Source organism: Parasteatoda tepidariorum, chromosome 6 (genome assembly GCF_982258835.1).
Source record: "Parasteatoda tepidariorum strain Cologne lab strain chromosome 6, Ptep-v5.0, whole genome shotgun sequence".
NCBI classification, from domain to species: Eukaryota; Metazoa; Arthropoda; class Arachnida; order Araneae; family Theridiidae; genus Parasteatoda; species Parasteatoda tepidariorum.
Genome location: NC_141760.1, coordinates 112,242,309 through 112,264,325, shown reverse-complemented (window position 1 = coordinate 112,264,325; position 22,017 = coordinate 112,242,309). Strand labels below are relative to the sequence as shown.

Genomic DNA, 22,017 nt, shown 5'->3' with positions numbered 1-22,017 from the left:
TTTTTTTCTCCACTCCCTGGTTTAATTTTGAAAATCCTGTCCACTTTCCATTAATAAAAAATAAAAATAAAAGTTAAAAAATCTTCAAATTTTAAAAAAGTCTTAAAATTAAATGAATTTTAAGTAATGGCATAACATAACTAGAAAAATCTAGCCTGTAGAGGGTTAAATTGAAAGAAAAATAAATAAATACGGATAAGTATTATTTATTTCAATTACTAGTTTACATAAATGTGTTTCGATTAATTGTTATACAGATTTTTATCTTCTTCGTTTGAAATTTAACATATAACAGTATAACAGACTCAAATAAATAAGAAATGAGCAAAGTAAATAAAAAAATATGACACGGACTCTAAATTGGGGGAATTTACAGACTTCAAATATACAGCATTAACAAAACCTGAGTTTCTTTCTGTAAATACGGCACTAAGAGGCTTTTCAACAATTACAACAAAAATATCGTCTACAAATGAATTGAAACAATGCTTGGCTGCTTTTTGCCTTGAAAGAAACATGTGTTAAGAAATTGCAAATAGTAAATCCGAATTTAGATACATCTAATTTTGAATTCTAATATCATTACGAATTAAAGCGGAATAACATCAAGGTGATTTATGTCCGTTTATTATCAGCATTTTGGTACCAATATTGTTCAAATAAGATAAGCGGCAAAAAAAGTTTTGATTGCTCAAGATTTATGATCAAAATTCATAGGGAGATGCTGATTTTGTTATCTTTAATTTAATACAATTCACGTTTATTCAGCACGTTTACATTCAAACTTGGACCTCTGAAATTTACCAGATTTATGCAAAGATAGAAATTATAATAAAAATTAATTAAAATATTGTCAAAGCTAATAATTTTTAAAACACTAACACAGCTAAACAGAAATATTATCGGATATAAATACGAACGAAAATTGTACTGTAAACCACGTTTACAAAATGTTATGCAAGCTAGTAAAAAAAAAAATTACCCAAATTTTCCATTTATTAAAAACAAAATTTATATTTTCTAATGAAAGAATTACTCTCTTTTCCTCTTATGTTGAGTTAATTTTTTAATAATTTGTTGTTAGTTTTTTCCCCCTCACAATTCTATGTAACAACTTTTGTAGATCCAGTGTAAGATGTTACATTCAGCAAACTATAATAAACGTATTACTGTGCGTGATGGATGCTCAGATTGGGGGCGGACCACCAACGTTGAAGAACAAGATTAAAAATGAATCGGAACGTCTACTTTTGAGAACTGTGACTAAAGCACAGACGATAATGAGAAGGTTATTAACTGAATACAAGAAATCCATTCCATAAATCACGCGCGTGGCAACAACTGTTCTATATCATGACGTCACACGACCTTACGACTGTTGCCATTATACGACGTCTAATACTGGCAGTTTAATGGATTAGAACAACGCATTTCGAACAAAAAGGTCGGAACGAATGGAGAAAAATGGCAAGCGATCCTTAAAATGGAATAATTCATTGTTTCGGTCCAATTTTATATGGATGTGTCTATAGCATTGCAATTGAATGACTAGATTGAACTTTGAACTTGAAGAAATGTTTAATCCTCCAAGTTCCGTTTCAAACTTTTTTTGTCATGGCTTTTTATTACATCAGTTATAAAAATCCATGTACTCTGAGAGATATTTAATATTTCAGAACGAAAAGATCATTTAAAGACAAAAGTCATGAAGAAAATCAAAAATATTAGAAAAAAAAATATTGAAATATCAAAAAATAAAAAATAAATAATATAAATAAATGTAACAGTTAATATTAATTTTAACATTAATTTTCTTTTGAATCTTCCTTTTCTAAGAAAAAAAATGCTATAGAAGAATGATTTGTAAAAAAATAAGAATTTTTAAAAATAAAGAACTAAAGAGAGTTTTTTTTTTAACCTCTTTATTTGTGATATTCACCGGTTTGAATTGTAAGTTAGAATTTCTGATTCTTAATTAAAACTATAAAAACAAAAATATCGTTCAAATAATGAAATTCTCTTTTATTCACAACTCAAGAAGTATTTATGGGATCTCTCTGGTCCCATATCTCAAAAATAAACTCACCAACTTAATGCCTAACAAAATTAAAAGTGAAAATAAGAATTCTAAAAAAATTATCAAACAGCAGCGGTCGCCATAGCAACGCATGCAATGACGACGCATGCGTACTGTTTACTATTACTCTTGAACACAGTTGAAAAGTGTGAGAACCAAATAAGGTGAGCACGCCATCAAACCCAAAACAACACTCATTTTGCCAATGGTTAATAAATATCGATACTTATTTATTTAACCAAGCTTTATCTATTGCATTTGAATTATATTTTGAATGTTTTCTCTGGCATTATGCCTCACAATTCATACTTCAATAAACTGTAGCTGGTGAATCAATCGCACGAGGTTACGTTTATATCGCTAAGTTGATTTGTTCTTTTAATTAAAATTTTTGATATTCACTCTACACTAATTTAATTTTTTAACAAGTAATTTTTTATTAATGTTGAAACTTTTTTTTTGGGGGGGGGCTGTTTTTTATTCTTGTCTTTGGGACGTTAGCAATAAAAATATGCTATTAGCTTGCTATACGTTAATTTATTTTTTAACGTTATTTAAATTTTTCCAGAAAGGTGAACTGCCTCATTTTTCGACATGCTGGGCCATCGGGAGGAGCAGGCGATCGAATGGAGCACCAGGTTGCGGGGGCACCGAAAGAGACCCAGATTTAATGTTTATTAAACAATTGATTTCCTCCTTTTTTTAAAATATTGTTCGTTTGAACAGTGGTGGCTCAGGGGATAGAGCATTCGCCTTCCAATGAGGTGAACCGTGTTCGATCCCAGCGATAACTGGTCTATTTGAATTCCGCACCCAGCTCTCATCGACCACAGTGTTGACGTAAAAATATCCTCAGTGGTAGACGCATCATGGGTTAGAGTCCCTTTGCAGTCAGGATAACCACGGAAGGTTTTCGTGGTTTTCTTTAGCGATAGCTGGTAGATAAGAATTCCGCAGATATAGTCAGATTAAAATCGACTTATTTCTAGAATAAATCAGTACTACCATTGTTTATTGATCGTGAGTTTGGGAAAAGAAATAAGCAATAAAAAAAAACTTTTGACCTTGCATGCATATGAATCAATCCATGTTTTGAATTTTCTATGCATTTACTAAAATAAGATGTTAGCGGAGTTAATTTGTAACTCAGCTCGTATTCTTATTTTTCAGCGAATTTTTATATTTTTGACGGAACTCAGGGAAGTTCAACAATATTGCTTACCGAGGCCGGGATAGCCTGGTTGGTAGGGCGCTGGGCCAAAGTCCAAGAGTTCGTGGGTTCGATTTCCGCCTGCCGAGGACTCCCCGTGTAGTAAATGGTGACTGATGCACGTTAAATCTGTCAAGTCGCAAAGTCTTCCATGTTCCCATGACAAATCAATTCCTCTGGGGGGTACAGATCCAGGAGTTTCCTTGTCTTCTGGATTGTTGCATAATGAGAAGGCTACGGAGTTGAACATTAGTTGTCGAAAACCCAAAATCGGTTCGGCTATTCAGCGATTGATATAATACTGCTGTCCGAGCCGTGGTTTTGCTCTCCATGTCATGCGAATGCTGGTTAGTTTCATCAAAATGTTCTCCACGAAGGAAGCTGGATGCGCAATTCGTTTCGACCAGCCATCGCTGGAATTCGAACCAGGGAACCGCATTTGAAAGCGAACGCTTTATCCCCTGAGCCATCACGGCTCATTAGCCTTGTAATTTTGAACCCATTAAGTTTAAATTGTTATTGTATATTTTTAATTCTGGTTCTTTTTCCAAAATTGAGTAAAGGGAGCTATTTTCAGTATTGCCCTGGGAGTCAAGATGTCTTCTGTCGGCACTGTCCACCCCCCTTTTCTGTCACATTAGACATTCAGGAGAAAAATTATCAAAAAATGAGAAACACTTATTATTTGTTTAGTAGATGGGGAAAAAAAAGAAAATTTGGAAAACAGGAAGAACTCAAAGAAGTCATTACTCGCTCATGAAAATCAACATTTTTCACCGAAGCAAAATGATTAGATAACATCTTATATTTGTCATTTGTTTATCTGTAAAACTCGCAGCCATAAGAAATATTTCCAAGTTTATTATTGCGTTCTTTAAAGTGTCCGAATAGAAACATTCGATTGATAAAAAAGAACAAAGAGATTCATGCCATTTATCGTCTCCTTTCAGACCACCTTGAAAATGTAAATGAAATATTTGTTCCTTATCAGAAGACAAAACAAGGAGGACCTGATTGAAAGAAGAAAAAAAAATATGTAAAAGGTCAGTTTACACCCATTTTTAATTTAAATATGTACATGTTTCTGAATGCTTCCTTCTTTGAAAATATACTTTCTTTACTAATGAACATAGCAAAAGAAGCGAATAAATGTTTATCAGTAGATATTTTCCAATGTTTTTTTTTTTTTTTTTTTTAATTGAGCCATTTTGAGTTGCTATATATATAGTGTATCTCTTTCTTTTGCGTATTTTTTATTGAAATTCATTTGAATCAGATTAAAAGTTCTAGCAAAAGGAAGGAGATTTCTTTTTTCAGTGAAAATAGAATTGTCCCAATATATCGGGTGACTTAGCAAATTTTTTTTTGCCTGCTTTTCCATTCGTTTTGTTTTAATGTTACAACGTCTAACGTTCCCAAAACGTCTCATCCATTTCATTTGCTTGTGCGTTCGAAATTTTGTAACCAGCCAACTTTTAGAAACTCACCTCTTTTCCTGAATAGAATTTTTCAGTAGAGGTCGAGAGTATGGCTTGCACAGGGGTCCGATTGGATTGCACTTTTCCCGATTGAGTCGTAAGTGATTCGGAATCCACTCTGATGTCCTTCGATGGTTTTCCACACCGTTGGGGAGCAAAGGGAAGAGGTTTGGGATATTATTACAGTCATCTGCTTTCGGGTCAAAATTGCAGCACTGTAGTAAACATATACTCCAACTATTTCGGTTCATCATAGGGTTGAATACCAAACAGTCAAGCCCATTACTGTTGCTCGCACCGACAGCAATGCATACGTAAAAATATTCTCAGTGGAACACGAGTTAGATTTCCTTTGTCGTCGGGCTAAACATTTAGAGGTTTCTGTGGTTTTCCTCTTTCTTTCCATTTAATGCAAATATGGGTTAGTTCAATAGAAAAGTCCTCCGCGAAGGCTATTTTACGATTCACCTACCGTTTTATCCAGTTCCCTTGTCTTCTGTGTTGGGTACAAAATGACAAGGCCGTAGAGTTTCACAAGGTTAGATAACCGTATGTCCAAAAAGGATTCGGCTGTTAAACGTAGGTTATAAAATAAAATAAAATGTTAATAACCGAATCGATAGTTGCGGATTTCAAAGGAGAACTGCAGCTCTTGCATCAGATTTACATTTTTAGCACCATTTGACATTGTTACCATAAATATGGATGATCTACTCCAAACCTCACTTGGTTTTTTTTTATAAAAAAAAAACACGCATGATTGTAATAAAATCAAAACAAAATTTTGAAAAATTTGAACCGAAATCTTGAATTTTCAAAATGAAGTGGAACACATGAGGTGGAACGTGGAAGAAGTTCGCATTTCTCATGCGTTATTTCTGTTTATTTCGAGATAATTCTTGAGTCATGAAATTTCTTTGTTTGTTAGAAATTTCTTTAGGTCAGATTTTGTTATCTATAAAATGATAAAAAAAAATGAATTTGTTTTATTATTTGTATTGCTAGACATAAAACTGAATTTCTGCAGGCGTGTTTTGTGTTATGAAGGATAATAAAATCAAAACAAAAAAAATTTTTTTATTCCTCTTAATTTTATTTCTGTGATAAATTTGCTGATATGCTTATTCTTATTGCAAAAACTGCTGGTAATGATAAACCAGAAATGTAAATTTTCTGAAATCTAAAATATAAATCAATGTGTGAGTAAATCGTACAGATGTACAACATCCTTTAACACTATGTTACATATTAGTGCAGGGTGAGGGATATAATAAATTTTGTACAGTTCAATTTTGATTGAAATATTGACACCCAATTGATTGATTTCTTCACCCGTATTTAAGTATCAATTAAACCATATTGGCATCCACTTTCCACTTTATTTTTACCTTAATCTCTTCTTCCGTTAAAATCTATAAACAAAAAAGTAAATAAATCAATAAAATAAATAAATAGTAAAAAAAACTTTTTTCATGTAATCGCAATCGCGTTATAAGCGAATAATATTTCTTGAAATTCCCGATAAGGATTGAAGTAATTTGAAACTTAGCAGAAAATTTGATTAAGTATTTTTAGCAAAAATTAATTATGAAATACTCAAACATATTTCTTAAAAATTTATGTTTTAAAGTATGTTTGCTTGAAATATTTGTTGAGAGACATTTTAAATGAATAAGAGCCTTTTTTTATAAAAAATTATTACTTTGGTTGAACAATCCATTTATTTGTAAGGGATGTAAATATTTAATCTTTTGTGTTGTAGCTTCTTATACTCAATTGAATTAGCATTTCACCATGTAAATCAAATAAGATATGAGAGAGATAACAATAACATTATAACATTTATGACAATTAACATTATAAGGTCCAAATTATATTTTTAATTCAACTTAATTTTTGCTATGTTGTACTATTTCTAACATACTTTCAATATCATTAAGTCAACTTTAGCTCAAAATACAAAGTGAATGTAATTACGTCATTTTTTTTTATAACCAGCGTTAAACAGATGGCCCATTTTGGGTTTACGATTACTCTACTTCGCTGCCTTGTGATTTTGAACCCAACTCAAAAGACAAGGGAGCTCTGAGATCAAGCATTAGGACTAACTAGCCTTTTTGATGCGACAAATTCGCAGTGAAGTTGCATGGAGAGGATAACCTCCCACGGTTAGCCCGACGGCAAAGGGATTGCAACCCGTAATCTGTCCACTAATCGTAATCTTTCTTCATAATCACTGAGGAATTTTTAAGTCAACACTTCTATGAGTGAGCCGGCAGCAGAATTCAAATCGACTAGCCATCGCTGGGATTCCAACCTGTATCACTTCATTGGGAGGCGATCACTCTATTCCCTGAGCCACCGCGACATATGCTAATACTTGAATGATTGCGAAACTCGTTTATAACGAGAATGTAAGAATAAAAACAATTCGCTCGTTAAATAATGGTGCTCATTAAAATCTAGTCTTCTTAAATTATAAAGCAAATAAATAAAAGCTATCTTTTTTTTCTGACAGCTTTAATTAAGAAAATTTCTAGCTTTAATATATTTCTGATTAGGAAATATTCCTAGGTAAATTTGCTCATATGAACAGGTTTTATGAACGCTTTTTAACACGAATTCAACCATCTATTTAAATGAATTATCAAAATTTATTTATTACCCTTATCAAAATTTCCTTGTTAAATCAGGGTATCTGAAAAATGATTTCGAATGTATTTCTAAATAAAATAGATCGATTACTTTCCACTTGTTTAAAAATAATAAATTATTTATTGATCAAAAAATCCATGACTTCTAAAACAACAGCATAACCCTCTTAACACAGAAATAAATAATATTTAGTTCGATTTCATGACTTTTTGAATCCAGTCAACATAGTAAGGTACAAGAGTGTATATTCCTGGTTGTTCTTTTTCTGCACAAATGGATCCACCTGTGGACACAATTCCACCCAAATGCCATTTTTTCCTATCTTCAGAATAAACCAAGGGTCCTCCACTATCGCCCTAAACAAAAAAAACCAAGTCAAGGTCAAATATTACTCTTCGTAAGTAAAGATTTAAGTTTGTTTTTATTACATAATTAATAGAAAGTCAGAAATGATGAGCTTGGGTTCTCATCTGTTACAAGGACCGTGTTTTGACAACTGTTTTTCCGAATCGAAGCCAAAACGATAGCAAGTACCGAATTTTAATGCCGCGATGTATTATCAGGATTATCGCTATTCAGTATTATTCCGTGATACTTTTTTCAATATACATTATTTTTATATTGGTTAATATTTTCGAGGAGGTCGGGATTGCCTGTTTGGTAGGAAGCTGGGATCATGTTCGTGAACGCGTGAGTTTAAATCCTGATTTAAATGGTGATTGGTGCACGTTAAATCTGTCCTCCAAGTTCCCATAACAAATCAATACCTCTGGGAGAACTGAATTGAAGATTGATCGTTCTCAGGTTCAGGTCAAAATTACGATCTGTGCATAAATGAAAAGTGTATGATTAGGTCTTCTCTGTAAAATAGGTTGTGACGTGTGTATGAAGGCGTATTCTTGGCCATACATGTCGCCATTGAAAAGAAGGAAACGCACCCTCTGCCTTAGAAATTTGCTTGATTTTCCAAGTAGGCTAGATTTACACAATAATATCGTATTCATTATTGTTATGTCTAATGTTCTCAATATTATTATTATTTTTTTTTGATACGTTACTTTATTCATAATGATCACGATATTATGGTATTCAATAGCGTATGATTATTGTTATCGTTAATTACTATATTATTATTACATTGATTATTATCAATATAACCTTGCTTGCTAATCATATATCCCAGAGAGCAAAATAAGGTACGAATAAGTACGAACATTTTAGCGACAATAAAAAGATAATTCCGACACAAGGTGACATGCTTTCTGGGTATGTATTATTGGTTGTCTGTAACCTGTGTAAAACAGAATCGTACATCGTTTCTACGTATTGTCAAATTGGCTTCATTGGTCCTTATAAACAGTAATCTTATTAATCATATTTGCTGAAGTGCACTATTTTTTTTTTACGACGAAAGATCCAAATTTACCTGACACGAGTCGTGACCGCCTTCTGGATGTCCTGCACAAATCATTGTTGGTGCAACGTCATAAAACCTGTGCCACTTCCTACACTGTTCAAGAGATATAACAGGTACAACAGCTTGTTTCAATTCCAATTCAGCACCAGTATCTATTACAGAAAGGAGATTTGATAATACAGTCATTTGAATGCTGTAGTTAAATATTATATAAAAAAAGAGTCAAATCATTTATAACATTTCAAAGTTTATTACTCCGAAGCATTGAATTTAAATATTAATTATTATTTCTTAACACTATATGTCTTATAACTGAGCATGGTATATTAATATGACTTAACATGGAATGATTAACAAAGCATCTTTATATGATGGAAATCTCAAAAATATGGACATGTATTGTTTCTTCCTATTTTTAAAAAGGAAATAGTAGCTATTCAAACTATTTATTGTACGCAAAAATAATGTTAAATAATAACCAAATGTTCTAGACAATTTAATTAGCTATCATGTACCTAATAATCAGTTAATGTTTTTTTTTAAAAAAAAGTGTATCTTATTTATTAAGATTGCATTTCTATCAGAACATTATACAAACAAACTGCAAAATAAAGTCATCTTTAATATTTAAGGCGCTGAATCAGATAGTTTACAGTTTATGCAACATTGTAGACTAGCGTGTCGTTTGGCTAATTAAGAAAAAATGCAGGTTTTGAGATGCATTTTGGTCACAAAAAGGTTTACAAAAATTGAGATCGCCTTTCGGCGATCATAGGTTACCCATTAACAACAAGGTTGTTGTTTAATTTTTTTTCCACCCTCTTTATTTGTGATATTCACATGAATTAGTGTTGAAAACGATCCAGTTTGAACTGTAGGTTAGAGAATTTCTGATTCTTAATTAAAGCAATAAAAACAAAAATATTGTTCAGATGATGAAATTCTCTTTTACTCACAACTCAAGAAGTATTTATGGGATCTCTCTGGTCCCATATCTCAAAAATAAACTCACCAACTTAATGCTTCACAAAATTAAAAGTGAAGAAAAGAATTCTAAAAAAATTATCAAACAGGAGCGGACGCAGCAACGCAGGCAATGACGACGTATGCGCAGTATTTACTATTACTCTTGAACACAGTTGAAAAGCGTGATGACGTCCAAATAAGGTGCACATGCCATCAAACCCAAAACAACAACCATTTTGCCAATGGGTAAAAAAAAGAATAACGTAGTTTGGTATAATTAGTATGATTTTGATCATGAGTGGAAAAAAACAAAAACAAATTTAGAGTGAAGTTTAGCCTAATATGGTAACCTAATCCGACATTTTCTGTCTCGCTAGCCGATTGAAGTTGATTATCCTTAATCTTTAACTATTTTAAGCAGTAAGAACTGTAACGCATTTAGTCTCAATTTTTAAATAAATTAAGTTTTTGTTGAATTTAATGTCTTCCTCGAAAAGCAACCCGGTCAGAGTACCGTAATAATATTTCTTTTATTCATTAAATACAATAATCATAGTTTCTTGATTGACAATGTTTCTAAAAAAATGAACATTAAGGGTGGTAATAAAGAAACACCCTTCTATACTTACTGTATGTGTCTCCCCATCCAGTGACGTAACACAATGTTCCGGGTGTGAGACTGTAATTAGCGGGAGGTAAGCAGACTGGCATCACATAGTCAGTTACAGTGACTGGAGCGTTCAACTTTACCAGAGCAAGATCATGCTGCTTCCGTCTTAACCAAGGGATCGACAGCTGTTGACATAAAATTTAAATAAATGGGCTATTTTTTTTTCCTCTGAAAACGACATATTACGCTAAAAAAAAGCGATTAAATTGGCAAGCTTTTAACACTCAAAATGTTTTTAAGAAATGAAACATTTTTTGTATTTTTTCCTCTATTATGGAAACCTAAGGCTTATATTTCTTACTAATACTTACAATGCACATGCATATGTTACCGTGTATGACCAAAATCAAGAGAATGTCGACTTTCACCGGTGAATGTCAACAATCACATAGTCGCTTTAGTGAATGTCCGAAATATTTGTTAGATCAGATTTGATATTAATTTATTCATTGATATTATTATACACATTCTATATTTTAATATCTGCTGTGGATAGATTAGGAGAAACATCAGTGTTTGGAGTACCGGGCAAATGTATACCAGGCAGTGGCATTTAACTAGACCTAGTATATATTTCGGACATTTACAACCACCAATTTCGGTCATTCACAGTTACACATATATAGTTTATCTAAAGTAAGAACCCCCCCCCTAGCCATTCGTCTGGACTTGTGGTGGGGATTTTGGTAACGAGGTATAACTATTTCAAGTATAGGTGTGGGGTCATTGCGTAGAACATCGGAGAGACGAGAGGAAGGAAATCTTTTTCTTCGGACTATTGTGTTAGTCCTAGAGTGAAGAGAAGCTACCTTCCTGAAATGCGCTATTCTTGTTTCCATAGCAGCAGACGGCCTCAGAATTTGTGGCGGGGGGAGTTCTCACCATAGACAAACTATATGAAATACTTAGAAATAATTAGTTTATAACTTTAGTTCATTATAAGTGTTCATTTAGAAGTCTTCCATGTTCCACTTCTTTTACATCCTATTTTCGTCCATTCCAGTTCACTATAAAAGTCGATTTCAGTGTTATTAATTATGTAAAATGTCTGTTGCCCATTATTTTATTTTTTAGCTATTTTAATATTGAATATGAATGTTTGCTAATAAAGACACGCGAGCTATAAAGATTGTGAACTGTAGCCATGAAACTGAGTGTTGTGAAGGACTCACTTTAGTTTCATTGAAGCCTCTGTATAAGGGATGGACGTGAATGGATTTCATGTATCTGATTTGTTCTGTCTCGTCCGGAACTAGTTTGAAATGTTTCCCCATCATCACATTCCAGTAACGGACATCCAGTCTACCACTGCAAAAACAAAATAAATAAATAAGTAATAAATAATAATAATAATAATTTACAGTCTTATGTGACTGAAACAAAATTCGAACTAACTAGGAACTTTTTTTTTGAAAAAAAGTCCATTTCCTGATTCAACTGAAACATTTCGAACGCTTTTCGCCACGTTACAGCACGATAGCTTGACCAAAGAATATAGAAAGTACAGGAAATCCAGCTCTTGGAATGCGCAATTAACGCGGAGAACTACTCGATTCGGTATGCTGTACTAGAAAAAAAGCTTACAGGGGGAACAGCATACGCAGATTTAATCATTACATATTTTAACTGCAAATAGACATTTTAGAAAATATTTTTATTTTAGCTTATTTTGAAGTGGAAGACACATCATTGCTGTCTTAAAAAAAAGGGTTGGTGCTTGTTTTGTGGCATGACATTTATATGCAACTTAGTAAACCTTTTTAATGGGAATGGGACGATATTCAATTGATTTTTCTTTTCCACGTCTTGGTTGATACATTTACCTGCATTGTGGTACAATAAGTTTTTTTCAGAGAGAGAAACGATGCAGTTTTGAGATTAGCTAAAGCAGATTTTTTATTTTGCTCAAGTTTGAAGGGCTATATCTTCTAAGAAGCCCAGGAAAGTGTTGGGTCTTAATTAGTGAAGTATTAGTAAAACATTATTGGGGTGATGTTGGTTAACCCAAATTTGCTGCACAGAAGAAACGCCAAAAGCTGAATTTTCGCTAACTTTGATCTCTGCATACCTCTGAAAAGATTGCTGCTTTGGAGCAATAAAACTAACATTTGAGGTAAAATTCAACGCCTAATTGATATAAAAGGGGGAAAGGGGAAATTTTGGGGAAAAAGCAGCAGCTTGGAGCAGAAATTTCACTTTGGAGCAGTTTGGGGCAATTTGCGCTACTGTTTCAACCAACACCTCCTAGAAAGAATAGGCCTCAGCACGGGTTACCATAAATATCCCTTAGTAGTCCAAACGTAATGATATATTTTGTATTTTCAACCACTGCGCAGCTTAGTACCCCTAACATAATGACATCTTTCTTATTTTTCGTCTACTGCGCAGTTAACTTCGTCACATCGGACTACTAATTTGATCCGTGCTGAGGCCTTTCTACTTCTAGGAGGTGTTGTTTCAACCCTGTCCACAGTCGCATGGGGAAACTAATTTTTAAACTCCGACTTCAGCCGAAAATAAGTCTTCCCTAGCAACCGAAAAATTAGCCAAATAATTTAGGAGCAGCGACCGAAATTTAGTCAAATAACACAATTACTATGAGATCATCCTATCTGAATCCTCTAATGTAGATTGAGATTATTTTAAGCAGGGTATAGCTAAAGATACTATGGGGATGTATGGTTACCTTTTGAAGCAATGGGCAGCCGTCAAGAGCCACTGACTGCTGATGAGTACTCCTCCGCACCAGTGACTTAGAGGTTCGTTTCCGGTAATTCTTAGGGACACCTGCCACGGCCAGCTACCTGGAACTGCAGCTTCACCTCCCACAATGTACTGAATAATACCGATTGCCGGTGCTTGCACTGGATTTGGAGTACTGGAGGACACTGGTGTGATTTTCGGCACACCACATTCTTCACTCGTCTTGTTTGAGGCCTTATCTTAGATTTAACAAACAAATATATGTATGTATGCTTATTATTTGGCAACATGGTACAAAAAATGCAATAGAAAATTTTATTAAAAAGTTTTCATCGAATAATAAATGAATTTATAAATGACTTTAACAGGACACTAAATGAAATATTAATAAGTGATGTTTTTCGATACAAAAGAAAACTAGCTTCTAGAAAACTAGTTTTTCAATACAAAAGAAAAGTTCCAAGTTAGGAAGCGCTGCTTTTCACAAGTAAGAGTACTATATAGATAGAAGGGTCTACCACTGACGATATTTCACGTCAGCACTGTGGTCAGTGCAAGCCGGATGCAGATTCGTATCGACCAACCGCCGCTGGGATTCGAACCCGGTTCACCTCATTGGAAGGCGACCGCTCTATCCTATTAGCCTAGTTTTATTTGTGTTCTCTTTTAAATATGTTCTCGTTTCATTTGCTCTTCTTTTGTATGGGATTACTAGGGGACTAAGCCCCCTGTTCGCTGTCGTTCACCAACCTCGATGATAGTTTCGCAATAATTGTTGTTTCTTGTCAGCTAAAATTCTACTTAAGCTAAAATTCTTCACTTAGCATAATATGTACTAAAAATGAGTCTATTTGCTTACGCTTGTCTATCTGCTTACGCCTCCACTTCCCACGTTCAAATATTATTATCTATTAGAATTATAAATATTTAGATCTATTGGTGGTCAGAAGTAATTTTTCTAAGCAATCATTTTTTTTAAAAAATAACGTTTGTATTGTTATAGCATTATATTGTTTAAACAAATTTAAATTCGCAACCGTAATTTAATATTTTCGCTTACCCAACGAGGGGATATATTAAATACCGTTTTTGCTTACATCTGATAGGGCATGAAGCTAATCGTTAAGTTTCAAATCATTTAACAAATCTCATTAACTGTAATTCATAGCAGTATATTAATATTATTTGCTCAAAAATAATAATTGTGAAACTGTTAATAAAAATTATACCACCTATCTAAATAACTTCATCTTAAAATGTATCACAGAATTACTTTATAATAATAATAAAAAAATAACAATTCTCTCTGTTTTAAACTCTTAGTTAAGCTCTTGAATTTAAAGCGTAGTAATAGCAGTACAGATACATGAAAAATAAGTAGGGATGAAATTAAAATGAGGGATAAATTACGGATACAAAAATATTTATAGAAAAAATAGTACCTTTATGATTTTTATTAATTTTATGCTAATGATAACTAAAACAATATGGAAATGAAAGAGGAGAAACTGGATCTTACCACGTGATTTTCCGGCCAATAAAATTGCGCAAACTGCAATGGAAAACTGCGACACCATTATGTATAGAAAGAAATTTCAATTGAATCATCACAACAACGATTTTTAGGTTTTTGACCAAAATTTGAAAAGTTTTTTTAATAGCTATATTTGTATTCTTTTTATCGCATGGACAATACACACAAAAAAATTAAATCATATAATTCTAAGTAACATTTTTTCCAATGATTATATTTTTCACGAACTAAGAGCCGATGGTTCAAAGGGTTAATCTCAAGTATGCTGCTTAATTAGTGCTAACTAATAATTAAGTTGCGGACAAACGCGAAAACGTACTTTCTCTGAATAAGCATACCTTTTGAAATTTGGAATTTCAGATATTAAATTATGAGGGTAACAGCAATCTAGAAAATAGGATTCTAATAATTAAAATCATGAGTTTGATTCCCTTAATGTTAATTAAATTCTTTGAATATTTCACCATACCTCGAAAACTTTTTAAGTGAATCGAATTTTTTTTGCACACAATTATAAAATTTGTTAATCTAAAGAAAAGAATTGGACGGATGTGGGAAATATGGGTCGATTTGGATTTTTAAATATGGGGATGGCAGCAACATTGAAAATTGGGTTCCAATAGTTGAACCAGGAAAGCGTCGGAAGCTTGATATTAACTTCCTTAATTCTTTAAATATTTCACCATATTTCAAGAACTTTTTAAGCGAATCGAAAAGTTTTTGCATACAACTATAAAATTTGTTTATCTAAAGATAATTCCAAGAAAAAATTAATTTGAAGCAATTATTTATCACTACACTACTTTTTTTAAGAATTGGCGCACTACACTACAAACTACGAGAAAAAAGTAGCGACTATAGTAGTATCGCTACTCGTAGCGCGCTACTTTCGACCACTGATTAAGACCATTTTTTCCATTTTTTGTCTACCAGTCATATTTTTATAGATTAAAATCCAATCCAGAGCATGTTTTAAACAGAAGCATGTCAGATTCTGTAGCTTATTTAAACTTTAGCACTAATTAGCATATTTGGAGACATTCCTTTTAACGATTAAGATCGAAACTTGTATGTCCGATCATGTGAATAAAAGTTGATTGTATCTTTTTTATTTCGCGCTCTGAGCGTCTACTTTTTCTTGTAACGCAAATACTAGTTCTGAATTTGAATAAAAACACAATTATGTATCTATTTTTATTTGAACTTTAAATACGAAAACAGAAATAACGCTTTCTGAAAAACACTTACCACAGTTCTCTTCATCTGTGCCATCATCACAGTCGTCTACTCCATCGCACTTTTTTGAGGGCTGAACACATTTAGTGCGATGTCGACACGTTACTTCGTCATCACTGCACACCACTATTGAATGTAAAAAGAAAAAATACTAACATCTCTCAAATGTTCATTTTAACACTTTACTGGTGTTTAAGGGAATTTTTTTTTAAATAATCCATTATTCTGTGGAAATGTTATCGATTTCCTCATTATACTCTTTGTGAATATAATAATCATCTGAAAGCTACGTGATTTTCCCACTCTCTACACTTTACCTTTCTCAATTTTAATGGTTTCAGCAAAACAATTTCCCCGAAACAGCGTATAGTGCTTTCTCATTTCAGAGGTGTGATGCTAACAGTTAGAATTAATGAGAAGCTATGTTTTGAAAAGTGGACCAGCTGATCGCTGAAGGTGACTGATACATTTTATTTTATAACCGTCGTTGAACAGCCGACCCAATTTTCGGGTTTACGACTACTAATGTTCAACTCTGTAGCCTTGTAATTTTGAACCCAAACCAGAAGTCAATGGAACTCCTCAATCAAGTATTGAGAGAAATTTTGCCTTCGTGGAGGAATTTTTTGATGGAACTAACCCGCATTTGCGTTACATAAAGAGGAAGATCACAGGAACCTCCCACGGTTAGCCTGATGACAAGGGACTCCAGCTTATGATCCGTCTACCACTGATGATATTTCACGTCATCACTGTGGTCGGTGCAAGCCAGATACGGATTTGCAACAACCAGTCATCGCAGGGATTCGAACCCGGTTCATCTCATTGGAAAGCGAACGCTCTATCCCCTGAGCTATAGGCTTCAAAGCTTTTTTTTTTAAATTACTGAGTCCACTTTCCAACTAAAAAAATTTTCAATGCCCTCTTAAAAAAGAAAGTAATTGAAGAAATAATAATTATTATAAATAGTTAATAAAGTTTCTTTTTATCCTATTAAATCTTTTAATATCTTTGTTATGATACACATCTATGATCATGCTATAAATTAACTGAAAATATGTCTAATGTATTTGTTTTGAAACGTTTTTGAAAACTAATTTTGATGAAAATTACTCATAGGAAACATTTTTAGTATCCGTATAAAAATAAATTTAAACTATCTTCTAAAGATTGTTTTTCTTATTTATTCTTAAGAAAATATTACGAAATCAATTATGTATGAATGTAATCAGGAATGTTTTAGTACAGCTAACAAAGAGCGAAATGTATTTCAAAATCAAATCAAAGAGATAGAATATTTTACAAGTTGACGATAGGAAATCCGATATTTTGACAATGAATTGTTAAACATAAATTATGTAAGTAAATGAACTCCTTTATAAAACGAGTTAAAAGAGAACGAAAGTTTTTTAATACAAAGGAGAAAATTAAACGAAGATTTTAAAATCATTCGAAGATGATGGCGTTCAAATCAGGACAGTTTTTATAGTTTTTTTCTTCTTTTTTTAAAAAAAAAAAATTTTTTTTTTCCGCTTTAATAACTGAGTTAGAAATGATTATTTAATACTAAATCGAAAGAGTTATGAATGCTGTTTTTATTGCGAGTCCTACTTATAAACGGATTATATCTATAGTTGTCCAACTGTAACTCATATCATAATTGCGAACTCACAGCAATTATGAAAACAGCATATTATGCCCAAAAAATCAATTCATATGACGACGGAGCCTTCGAAATACAACCTTTTAAAGAATCAACTCTTCAGTATTCTTTATTTTTTACCTTTTTAAAAGTAGAGGGGAATTAATTAGTGAAGCATCTGACAGGAGAATTCGATACATGCGGTGTTATAAAAAATTCACCTTTATTTTTTCTTCTTCTTGTAATGAATATTACGTAAGCATATTTTTCACTACTACTCCTCCTTGTGAGCAAAAATAAGTCAATCACAAACCCTCTCCCATGCTTACGTAGGAAAGTCGCAGCACCCTCCCTTTTTTAAGCTTTAATTTTGGCATCTAATATTAGGATTAAACTCAAATAAAAGTTATAACTTTGTATAAAACGATATTTACGTTTTAATTCAATTCATAAAATTTTAATTTAGCAAAATATTCTTTCAGAATCGTTTACGTTTTTTTTTTTGTGTGTTGACTTCTGAAACTTTTCGAAGAAATTTTCTTTCATATTTTTTCCCCACCCCCAGTTCAACTTTTAATTCAAATTTGAATTTTTTTCAAATATAATTTTTTTGTAAAATTTCTTTTCTTTTTAAGAAATTTTTTAAACTAAATGCATTTTAATGTCTTACGTAAGCATTGGTTATACTCCACCTCTCCCTTGTCTTCAAAAGTAAACAGGTCACAAAAAACCAATATCTGTGTTAGGTGCTTAAGAGGACGCCATACCAAGCGAGAAATTTTTCGCCGCAAATTCTCTTTTACCTCCATTTTAACTAATTTAAAATTTAAAGTATAGAAAATCGAATTCAGACAGACCTAGACTAATCCATGAAGTATCAAATATTGAAAAAAAATTTAAATATCAAACGGAAAGTAATTTATGAGAAAACTTAAGATTACATAATGGAGAAATTCTCTTTTAATAATTTGTTTACATTTTTATATTTTGAAAAAAGTTCTTTTCAGTAACTAAAACATCCTGGCTTACTCTAGGTTTGCCTGATCACCCTTTTTCTTTCTTTTAAGTTTTAAATTAGAAATGGTGGTAAAAGTGAGTTTATATAAGATCATAAATTTCTCCTGAGGTATGGCATTCTCTTAAGTAGTATTTGAACAATCCATAATTTACATAACGCAATAATTTTTCTAGTTTAAATTAGTATTAAAGTTAAATCTTAAATGGTTATGAAGTAAACTGCTTACATTTTTGCCTTCCATGTATTCAAAAGTGAATGTTAGTTTGTTTCAACGTTATAATAGAATTAAAAAAAAGCAATAACTTTTTTTTCTAAATCTCTAAATTACTAAATTACTAATTGAGGAGTATTGCTAGACCGGGATAGCCCGGTTGGCAGGGCGCGTGTCTTCCATTTGTGAGAAAGGGGGTTCGAACCCAACCAGCTGAAGAGTCCCCGTGTAGTAAATGGTGACTAGTGCACGTTATATCTGTTGGGTCGCAAAGTCCCCCATGTTCTCATAACAAAATATACCTCTGGAGGTACTAAACTGAAGATTGATCGTTCTGTGATTCAGGTCAAAATTACAATCAGTGGATGAATGAATGGGTCCGCTCTATTAACGGGTGAGACGCATGGGAGTGACAGACGTTGTATTATTGACCATAGATGGCGCCACAGGAAAGCAAGAACGATCGCACCCTTTCTGCTTTACTGGCTGACGACGAAAACCACAAAAACGAGTATTGCTTAGTATTACAATGAACATAAATGTTGGATAGTGTTGGATAAGTCTCACCTGTAGGCAATGCTTGCTCAAAATAAAAATGGAAACCAACATCACGAGGCGTTCGACCACTCACAAAATTCAAATGCAGAACATTGGTCTTGGATTTGTGGCTTCCTGGCATCCAGTAACCACAATATTTCCCCACCAGTTTGCGGTTGGGAGCTTCACCGTCAGATAGCAAGAGGGCATCTGTACCACAATCCATATTCAAAGCAAAATACAGTTTTTTTAATACAATAACCTGAAAAGAGCATTGAACTGTGTTATAAAACACAAGAAAAGAAAGAAACTTTAATAAAGAGTGTGCATCAATATAGGGCGAATGCGTCTATAAAACCTCCTCTTAGATGTACGTATTACAATGTTTAATATAGCTTACAAGGCTATTGTAGCCTGGTTTGAGGGGCATTGGGCACATGTCCAAGAGGTCGTACTTTCGATCCCCGTTATTTATTGTTATTTTCTGATTATAAAGTACAGTTAATAATGTAAAAAAAAAGGGGTAATAAAATGTCTCACCTTTCCTTCTGGCGCCTTTAAAGTCCATGAACAGTTTTTGTTTGCCGGATAGTAGTGGAAATTATCAAAGCCTGGCGATGTCAGATAACCAAGTTTTTCCGTCACAAGTAACGGGCGATCAGGTCCGCAAGCGAGTGTACTGTTTACTAGATTTATTTCTAAATAATAAAAAAAAGTCGGTTTTAACAAGAAGTTCAATTAAAAAAAAAACAAGATTTAACGACAGATAATTTTAAAATTCGATTGTGAAACTCAGTCAAGTGCCCAGTAGCAGCTACAAAACGGTGGCATTAGCCTTGCTAACCTCTTTGTTTTATTTTTCCAACCTATGCTCTGTTCTAGTTTTCAAAAAATCGTTTGAACTACCAATTTATTTTATTTGTGGTAATATTTTTGATTTGGTTCAGGTTGAGAACACTGCGAATTTTATTTAGTCCCCCCTTGTGAGTTTCAAAATGTTTTACTTATTTGATTGTATGTCGATCCATTGCGCACAATTCGTCGCGTACAGACCAAAACTTATCCCCACAACTTTCAAAGATAAGACGAATGCATTATTGAACTAATAATTTTTTTTTTAAAATCCGCATAAAAAAAAACGTTTTTTAAATCTTAATTTCATTTTATTGCATATTGCAATGACTTAAATCATGGAAGAACAAAACTCAGAGTGACAATGCTTTTTTCTGTTATGTTTTGATAAATTTCGTATTTAGATTTTTCTTCTTTTTAATGCTTAACATAAATTTTTTTTTTTTTTACGTTCGTCTAGTGCATACAAACTTTTTTTTATCAAGTTATTACAAAAGATGTCAATATTTTAATGTAAATTGAATTTGTTATTGTATTTTTTAAAATTTTAAAATAGTTGTTTTGTTTCATCTATAACTAATACACAATATTTATATTTATGAAAGACTATGCTATAAATCATATAGAGCATAATTTGATAGAGGATAATGATGATTAACAGTTTTGGATTTTCATCGAAAAGCCAAATTACTTGAAAGAACTGCTTGGCCAAAAATTAAGCATAAGTTTTTTTTACGGAAAAAATGACTTGGAAGAGCTACTTGGACAAAATGAAGCAAAACAGGATGACTTGGAAGAACTTTTTTTTTTTTTTTTTTTTTTTTTTACCGAAAAGGTGACTTGGAAGAAAAGATTTGCCGGCAAAGCAGGATAACTCTGAAGAACTAATTGGACAAAATTTGCCAGCCGAACAGAATAACAAAAAAAAAAAAAAAATAAGAAATTGGTCAGCATATACAGATCCGGAACTCCATGACAGTAACTAGGTTTATCGCAAAATTTTGTTGATAGTTTTCTAACTATAGCATATTGTTAGTTAATGGAAAATAGGTAATAACTTCTTACCTTTAGCATTTAAAGATGAAAATAAAATTAAAAATATTCCAATTTCCAGCATTTTCTTACAAAATGACGCCATTTCTCTTATTTTGAATTTACAGAAATATAAATAAATTTACGATTCCCGTTAGCTTAGGCGTCACTCTCGATTCAAAAATAAAGTGTGATATTTTAGTTTGTTTCTATTATCACAGTCAATTGTTTTACTAATTTCTTTTTATCTATTGTGACGTATTTTTATAGATATTAGTTAGATTAAAATCAACATTTTCTAGAATAAATCAGTACTACCATTGTTTATCAATGTTGTGCTTGGATAAAAAAATAAGCTATAAAATGAAACTTTTAACCTTGCACTGAAGGGACGCATATGAATCGATTCATATTTTGAATTATCTATACATATACTAAAATAAGATCTTAGTCTGGTTAATTTGCATGGAACTCATCTCATATTTTTTTTTTCAGTGAATGTTTACATATTCGTCGGAACGCAGAAAAGTTCATCACTATTGCTCTCCGAGGCGTGGTGGCTCAGGGTATAGAGCGCTCGCCTTCCACTAAGGTGAACCGAGTTCTAATCCCAGCGACGGCTGGTCGAAACGAATTCCTCCCCCGGGTCGCACTCACCACAATGCTAACGTAAAATATCCTCAGTAGTTGACGAATCATGGGTTAGAGTCCCCTTGCCTTTCAGGCTAACGATGGGAGGTCTTCGTGGTTTTCCTCACCATGTAACGCAAATGCTGGTT

The 22,017-nt window shown here is 32.7% G+C and overlaps 1 protein-coding gene across 1 annotated transcript; it reads right to left on the bottom strand.

Annotated features, from left to right (window-relative positions):
• Window positions 1–7,517: 7,517 nt before the first annotated feature.
• LOC107436530 (serine protease hepsin) lies at window positions 7,518–21,487 on the bottom strand. The gene is made up of 9 exons (XM_016048292.5): window positions 21,272–21,487; window positions 19,895–20,052; window positions 19,385–19,616; window positions 15,959–16,072; window positions 13,160–13,415; window positions 11,646–11,781; window positions 10,433–10,598; window positions 8,847–8,989; window positions 7,518–7,776 (listed from the first exon to the last, which is right to left on the bottom strand). The coding sequence occupies exons 1-9, from the start codon at window positions 21,342–21,344 to the stop codon at window positions 7,609–7,611; spliced, it is 1,446 nt and encodes a 481-aa protein (XP_015903778.3). The 5' UTR covers window positions 21,345–21,487; the 3' UTR covers window positions 7,518–7,608.
• Between the last annotated feature and the right edge of the window lie 530 nt (window positions 21,488–22,017).

Coding starts and splice junctions, on each gene's coding strand:
- LOC107436530 (XM_016048292.5), bottom strand. CDS start 21,344: ATGGCGTCATTTTGTAAGAAAATGCTGGAAATTGGAATATTTTTAATT. Junction 20,053..21,271: donor TTCATCTTTAAATGCTAAAG/GTAAGAAGTTAT, acceptor TTTATTATTTAG/AAATAAATCTAGTAAACAGT. Junction 10,599..11,645: donor GAGGCTTCAATGAAACTAAA/GTGAGTCCTTCA, acceptor TTATGTCAACAG/CTGTCGATCCCTTGGTTAAG.